Source organism: Erythranthe guttata, chromosome 8 (assembly GCF_056151865.1).
Source record: "Erythranthe guttata isolate IM_541 chromosome 8, IM_541, whole genome shotgun sequence".
In the NCBI taxonomy this organism is placed as follows: domain Eukaryota; kingdom Viridiplantae; phylum Streptophyta; class Magnoliopsida; order Lamiales; family Phrymaceae; genus Erythranthe; species Erythranthe guttata.
The window spans coordinates 6718041-6726445 of NC_142540.1; the positions used below are offsets into that span (position 1 = coordinate 6718041).

General features: G+C 43.4%; 1 protein-coding gene across 1 annotated transcript; it reads right to left on the minus strand.

The window, feature by feature from the left end:
* Window positions 1–7019: 7019 nt before the first annotated feature.
* LOC148768407 (uncharacterized) lies at window positions 7020–8405 on the minus strand. The gene has a single exon (XM_088821191.1). It carries the CDS (start codon window positions 8403–8405, stop codon window positions 7020–7022), a length of 1386 nt encoding a protein of 461 aa, XP_088677317.1.

Consider the following 8405-nt stretch of genomic DNA (forward strand, 5'->3'; position numbering starts at 1 on the left):
ATATTTGTAGCATAAAATAAGAAATACGAGAGTATTTCAAAAATACGTAACCTCGATTTTATTGAATAAAAAAATATATAAAAAAATTAAAAAAGAAATAAAAACTTTTAATGTTATCTTTAATTATTTTATATACATTTTATCTTTTTAATAATTATAAAATGAAGAAATACATTATAGTTTTAAAATTAAAATAACTACATTTTTTAAATACATTACAATTTACCCCCTAAGTAATTAATATGCTTACAATTACCCCTCAAGGGCAAGAATGTCATTTTCGGAGGAATATTCCATGGAATCAAAAAGATTCCGTCAGAAGTAACACCGTAGGGGGAATTTGTAAGATGACAACATACCTCAGGGGGATTTTCGTAATTACGCAAACAAGGGGGGGATTTTCGTTATTCAGCCTTACCTCAGGGGGGTTTTGGTAATTTGCCCAAAAAAAAAAAACAATAAAAATAAAACTTGAAATATGTTAAGATTATAATGTATATTATTTTAATTAAAAATTAGCATATAAACCTATTTTTGCAATGTCTTAAGAACCTTAAAAAAATAATTTGTGAATGTAAATTTTATAGATTGTGCCTTGTAACTAGTACATTCATAGCTCTCAAAAAAAAAACTAGTACATTCATAGAATGTGCCTTGGAAATTTAAACGTCATACGTAAGACATCTTTAAATTAATAAATTATTAATTTATCGATATATAATTAAACCTCTTTAATTTAATACAGTCGGGATTAACATAATTCTATTAATTTATGAAAATATTAAACTATCGAACTAATTATTTTGTAGTGTTTCTACCGAGCTGGGACAAGAAAAAACTATTATTTATGCGAGGTTATTAATTTATCGAGGTCCTATTGTAATAATATATCGCTAAATTAATAAAATATCCCGATCCCAACATTATTAATTTATAGAGGTTTTTGCCAATATTTGTTATGTGGACCCCAAGAATTAATTATTCTTTATTTATAGGTATTTTTTAACTATGCTTTTTGAATTTCAGGTTTGGTCCCCTCAAAGTTTATGTAAACATGTGCTTTAATCCTTTATTTTTATGTTTTTACTCCATAATTTTATATGAAGTATAGATATAAAGTCGTATTTAATATACAAATATAAATGAAAATGGTTAAAGCTTTTACTCGTTTAAGTAAACTGTGATTTTTTTTTTTGATGTTTTTAATACCTCTAAAAACTAATTTAGGGTGATGCCTTCCAATAGGGCTAGGACTCGGTTGGATCGGTCAATTACTAGCCTACAAAATGACTCATCCGTCAAACGATTTGTGCTCAAATTTGAAAACCGTTGTCAACCAAATATTTGGTTCCGGATTGGATCGGTTGATGGTTTATACCCGCAACCTAGTTCACTTAAAAAAAAAATTGAAGTAAAAATATCCACATTCTGCGTAATGCCACGGTGCGATCATCATTTATCGGTTCAAAATAATTAATAACATTTTAACGAAAAAATATAATTAGGTGATGATGCTAATTACTTAGATCACCTGAGGTAGTGTAGAAAACGAGTTAGGAGAGCAAAGCGGATCAGTAGCTTAGCAATTTGATGATCCTGAGGTCCCTGCGAAATGAACACACGTGAACTAAGCCGGGGGTTGATCCGGCGGAAACCCCTCCGACGCTCAAGTCAGGTGTACGGATCGTGGAGATGGTAGAGAGAATAAGCACTCTAGATTACATGTAAATAATAGAACGTACCTTAACAAATGAGTAAAAACCTCTATTTATATGTCGTTGATTGGGTTGAGTTTACTTTGTTGGGTCCAAACCTTATTTTAAAGGTGCTTGGGCTTTCATGTAGTGGGCTCAGTTATTAGATAGATTGGGAGGCCCATTGGGTTGGTCCAATTAGGCATATAATTAAGCCCCTAACTCTCGAGTTGAGATGGGAGACTTGTCGAGGGGGTTCCGGATCGTGTCTAGAGTTAAATGTGACGTGGTTCAACGTATGGTGATTCATAATTCCGGGTCGTAATTTGTAATTAAATGTCTTCGGAGCATCCCCTTTTTTTTATTATTTATTTAGCAGCAAGTCATATATTTAAGGATGTTAAATAATATACCAGGGCCAAATAATAGAATCCTGTTGCGGTGGAGATAATTAATTTCCAACTCTTGTGAAAAATAAATATGGGTGAGTATTTTTAACTTTTGGGTCTTCTTCTGTGCTCTTCTTCCTTTTTTTTTGTTTTTTTTTTTGTGCTAGATTAGAAATCTTTTTATTTCTTGACTGTTTCTTCGGAGAAAAATATTTATCATGTCGAACCCGGGTAAGTCGAAGTCTTTGCGAATTAAAATTCGAGATCCGGTTGAAGGGGGCGAGCAAAATTTTGATACGGTGGGTATGGAACGCGAGGAGCCTGTAGTATCGGGTGCGAAAATTGGATCAGCGGCAGGCGGTGCACGAATCAAAGGGAGAAGGGGGGTGGTAAGTAGCTTGGCTGCGGGCGTTGGCTCGAGCCGCGCAGCCAGCCGCCAGGGCAAGAGACAGTGTACGCGCCTTGAGGATGGCTGTGAGCAGAGCCGAGCCTCGGAGTTGGAGTTGTGCGCAACAACCGAGGAGAGGAGAGAGAGGGTTGGCCGCGCATCTGGACCAGATACCGAGGGACGCGCGCGCGCGTCGGAGCAAAGGGGAGATGAACGCGCGCGCTCGTCGGGCGTAGGAGGACGCGCGCGCGAGGTTGGGCGGTGCGCTGACGTGTGCGTGGCCGTTGCAGGGGGCATGGGGGTTGGGGCTGACGCTCGCGCGCTGCCCAATAAAGGCGCACGTGCGCATGCGTCTGTGGGGGGGAGCATGGAGCGTGAGCGCGCGTTCGAGAAAGGGAATTGCGTGCGTGGGAGCGCGTCGGCCGAGGTGACGCGCGCGCATGTAAGCGCCTCCGGAGCTGTTTTTCGACGTAATTAGTGCGAGCGTGTCGGGCGAACTGAGGAGCTATTCGACGTCGAAGATGATGTGAGTAGGAGGAATGTCGGAATGCGATAAGTTATTGATTCTTGGAGTGATGAGTTGGGATCGAATGTTAATATTTGTCCCACTATTGATGAAGTTGGTTCTAGTAGACGTCTTTATGGGCGTCAAGTCGTGGATTTTGGTAGTGATAGTGATGAGTCCAATCAATCTAGTTCGTCAAGTGAGCTCGTGGGATCGAATGGTGAAGTTGAAGCGATGGTTGAGGTGGAAGTGGAAGATGATATTCCGCTGGGTGATGTTGAGATGGATACGAGGAGGCAAAAGAAGATTAAGCCAATCAATTTTGACTTAATTGATTTTGACAGTGTATTGACTGAAGACCATTTGCAGTCTATTCGTCGATTAGTTGGAGGGCCAAGGAATATCGAGTTGTTGTTGCCTCAGAAGGGCGAACGTTTATATTCGCCACCCGCTGGGTTTCATACGGTTTACTTGGCGTATGTGGCGTGTACCTCTCAAATCACTCCGCAGCCTACTTTTTTGAAGATTTGTGATGAGTTTAAGATAGGATATAGTCAGCTAACTCCGACTGTGCTTCTTATGTATGAGGCGTTTCAGCATAGAGTGTCGCAAGTAGGTTTGCCTAGTAGTGTGAATTTGTTTAAGGCGTTGTTTACATTGCATCGGCCGAATATGCTGCCCTTCTTTTGCGTTCATCCGTGGATTCCCTACAAATTTTTGAAAAGTGTGAAGTTGTCGTTGGGGGATTGGAAGTCCCGTTTCTTTTATGTGAGGGCCCCCTCTTTTGACGTCCCCCTAATTTGGAAACCTACGTGTGAGAGTTTCAAAGTTACCGCGAATATGGCGAAGAGGATTGATGCATCTAGGTTGTGCGATGTGGAATTTGACCCGAGGCGGTTGATATCGGATGGTCTGCGCCGCATATCCTTTTGTTGTCACCGAATTTTTTTATTTTTTTTTTGTTGTCCTTCGGTTTTATTTATCTGTTGTCTCTTTTTAGTAGATGATTGTATTGACTTTGCGGCGCTTCGAGCTAAGGCGAAAGGGACCTCGAAGAAGGCGTTGAAAAAGGTTCCCTCGAATTTGGGAGGTTCTTCGGGTAGCCTGCCTCGAGAGACGGTTCGTGCTAAGACTCCTCGAGTAAGCGCAGACGATCACAGCTGTGCTGGTGAAGTGGAGGTGCATGGACCCGCGGAAGATCGTGGAAAGGGAAAGCGAGTAGATACCGAGTATGTGGCTGTGCCAAAGCGTCCACGGGTAGACCCGGAGGAGCCTTATGCCTTTCATGGTGGGGCAGGGAAGCAGTTGTTTACCTTTGGGGTGAATCGTGAGGGGAAGGAATCGTATTGGGATGTGTCGGATCGTGGTTTGCCGATGATGAGTACCGAGGGCTTCGTTTGAGACTACGATCGTGCTCGTATGTCCGGTAAGGGTCATTCACATATGCTGGAGTTGGCTAGTGGGGACATATGCCGGGCGAGTGTTTGTTTTGTAAACAAGATTTTATGTTTATTTCCCTCTTTTCTTGAGTAATCGATTTTTTGTATTCATATAGTTGATGGCTACTTGGAGATACCTCATGGAGCAAGATGGGAAAGTGGAAGTTAGAAAAGAAGAGGAGCGGGCTCGAAGTCAGGCGTGTGAGGACAAACTTCGAAGCTAGTTGGAGATAGCGCTGTCCAATCTTGCTCAACGGACGGAGGAGCTTGCTCAGAGGACGGAGGAGCTTGAGGGTATCTCAGGTGAGGCGAAGGCCTATAAGGATGATGTTGAGAAATTGAACGAGTGCTATGAAGCTGAAAGCGAAGTATGAAGTTGAGAAATCGACGGGAAAGAGGTTTCTCGCTACGTCGGGGGTGCTGTTTATAAGGAGTCCATCGTGGAGGAAACCAAACTTAGCTTCCGAGGTAGTGCTGAGTGTCGTGCTATGATTGAGGAGCGTGCGTTGGCTGCAGTTTATAAGCCATTAGTTCGTACATGTCGCAAATACCTTCGCGAGGTGGGTGGCATCAGTGAGAGGGTCATTCGAGGGATGAAGCCTGGTATATCCGATGAAGGGGAGGATGAGGTAGATGTCAATGAGACAGGCATTGAGCTCGTGGATGACATGGTTGCTGATGATCCCACTGTCGGGGCGTCTTCCGGTCATGGTGGGGGAGCTTAGATTTATATGGTAGCTTGCTAGGATAGTTGAACCTTTTTTTTTTCTTTTTTGGAACACTTAGTTTATTTTTATCGTTGATGTAGATGGGTATGCTAACTACCATTTCGTTTGAATTTTCTTCCTTATTTAACACTTGAAGTTTGATATCTTGATTTATTTATTTTGACATTGTCAAGAGTTTTATGCGTTGCTTATATGTATTTACATTTAGCATTGCACGCGATGTACTTGAAATAATAAAAACTCTTCTAAGTGATTATACTAATTTGTTTTTCTTCTTCCACGTCTTCCTTGTACTAGCCCGTGCTTGCTGTACTAGTTGTGTATCGATTGTCTTTGGGGTATCTATGCCTGAAACGTATAGTAGAAAATTTTAGACACTTGTACTGAAGACGTTGTAATTGCATAAGTTGGGATGATGTGTACTATAATGTCACGTACCCATTAAGGGGATTGTTTCTCTTTCTGCCCCTCTGAGATATGAAATCAACTCGTGAGTCGTTGTGATTTATTACGTGATCATGCCTGTTAGGTGGGACGACATTATTAGGTTGGTATAAATATGTAAGAACGTGCGTGTGATATCATGTAATAGAAGTGGTGTTACCCTTGGTGGGATAGTGCGGAGTATCTTCTCTTCTTGGGCAAGTGATGGTTGATAGGCATCCCCTCGTTATTGATTCTCCACCTGTAAGAAGGTGATGAAGGGTGGTTAAGGAGTGCTGATGTAGGTAATGTTAATAGCCCCCCAGTTTAGGTAGGACGTTTACGCACCTCTTTATTGAGTAGGAACTTCTTAGGCGCTTAGAGACATTTTTTGCAAGACGAGTGACGTGGAAGGTCGCGAATCCTGCGCGATGTAGTGCTTTGTAAGCAATATTTGTATGATGAAGATATTGATGCTAATTTAAACAAATTTGAAGTAAGGCGTGTGTACACCTCAAGCGTAGAACCTTTTGAGGATCCCTATATTCCAGGTTCTGTGTATAGTATGTCCGTCGAGGTTCTCGAGACGATACACTCCAGTGTTGACCACTTGTGTGATTTTGTATGGTCCTTCCCTTTTTGGGTCGAGCTTACCAATGGGGCGCGAGGCTTCAGCTTTTCGGAGGACTAAATCTCCCACTTGGAAGGATCGAGGGCGGACCTTTGAATTATATGCTTTGGCCATTCGTGTTTTGTACATCTGTTGTCGGATGCATGCAATCTCTCGTAGCTTGTCTACGAGGTCGAGGCTCCCCCGCATAGCTTCTTCGTTACCTGCGGGATCATAATTGGTGATTCGCCAAGATGGTTCGCCGATTTCAACGGGTGCGATAGCCTCTGTGCTGATAGCCAGATTAAAAGGCGACTCTCCGGTTGCTGCTCGTGGGGTTGTGCGATAAGCCCATAGGGAGCTAGGCAATTCTTCCTACCACTTCCCTTTGGCACTTCCAAGCCTTGTTTTAAGGTGTTGGAGTATGGTGCGATTCGTGACCTCCGTCTGGCCGTTAGACTGTGGATTGGCTACGGATGTGAAGAACTGTTTCATGTCCAAGCCGAGGCACCAATTCTTCACTTTGTCACCACAAAATTGGGTTCCATTATCTGAAATAATGGAACGTGGGATCCCAAAGCGACACACAATATTCTTCTATAGGAGTTGGATGACTTCTTCTTCTCAGATGCGTGCTAAGGGTTCGGCCTCCACCCATTTGGTGAAGTAATCCACGGCTACAATGAGGAACTTGCTCCCTCCCGTGGCAGGTGGGAATGGTCCGACTAAGTCCATCCCCCATTGGGCGAAAGAGATGGGGCTTTTAATCGGTTGCATTAATGCCACAGGCAGATGAGGGATGTTGGCATGCTCTTGGCAGGGCTTACACCTCTGGACTAGTTTCTATGCGTCTTCATGCATCGTTGGCCAGTTGTAGCCTTGTCTCAATAGTTTGAGAGCCAAGGTTCTACCGCTCAAATGATTGCCGCAAATGCCTTCATGTACTTCTCGAAGTACATAATTTACTGTAGTTGGGTCGAGGCACTTGAGATAGGGGAATGAGAATCCACGTTTGTAAAGTTCTTCTCCCGCTATTACGAAACGAGCGGCTCTCGTTTTTAACTTCCGTGCTTCGGTGATGTTAGTTGGAAGTTCTCCCTTCTTGAGATACTTTATGATTGGAGTGAACCAACACGGCTCGTCCTCTTCATTGTAATGCACTTCATTGGTTGAAGTTATCTCCGTTTGAGGCAACGTGAGGAGAGTAACCTTCCGACTCCCAATGCTTGCCATGGAGCTTCCAAGCCTAGCTAATTTGTCCGCATGGATGTTACTGGAGCGAGGCACTTGCCTTATTTCGTAGCTTTCGAACTTGGATAATAGATTGTGTGTGAGAGCTAAGTATTTGGCCATGGAGTCTTCTTTGGCCTCGTAGGTTCCGAGTACTTGGTTAACGACGAGCTGAGAGTCGCTTTGTATTAGGAGCTTACGCGCTCCGGCTGCTAGTGCGAGGCGGATTCCAGCTATCAAGGCTTCATATTCAGCGACATTGTTTGAGGCTATGAATTCGAATCGTTGAGAATATTCGAATTCATCTCCGTTGGGGTTCGTTAATATGATACCTGCGCCACCTTTTGGGGCTGTAGAAGATACATCAACGCTGACGGACCAAGCGGGAATGGAGGCGCTCTCTTCTACTGAGGTCATTTGGACTAAGAAGTCGGTCAATACTTGCGCCTTTATGGCGGGGCGGGGTTTGAATTCTACCCCGTATTCACTCAGTTCTATTGCCCATTTGGCTAATCGCCCGGATGTCTCGGGACTCCTTAATATCTGCTTCAGGGGGTAATTGGTGAGGACTACCACTTGATGTGATTGAAAGTAAGGTCGGAACTTCCGAGCTGCGTTGATGAGGGCGAGGGAAAGTTTCTCCATGTTGGTATAGCGTCGTTCGGCTCCTTGGAGGGCACGACTTATGTAGTATATGGGCTGGTGGCCTTTTTCTCCATTTCGGATGAGGAATCCGCTGATGGCATCAGCTGAGGTCGCTAAGTACATGATGAGGGTGTCTCCGGGCTGAGGTTTCGTGAGCAAGGGTGGTGATGCGAGATATGACTTCAGCTCGACGAAAGCCTTTTGACAAGCTTCATCCCATTCAAAGTTTTTTCCTCCCCCTAAAATCTTGAAGAAGAGGAGAGCCCTGTCCGCTGATCTTGAAATGAACCTGTTCCAAGATGCTAGGCAGCCGTTAAACTGTTGGAATTTCTTGATCGATGTTGGTGGAGCCAT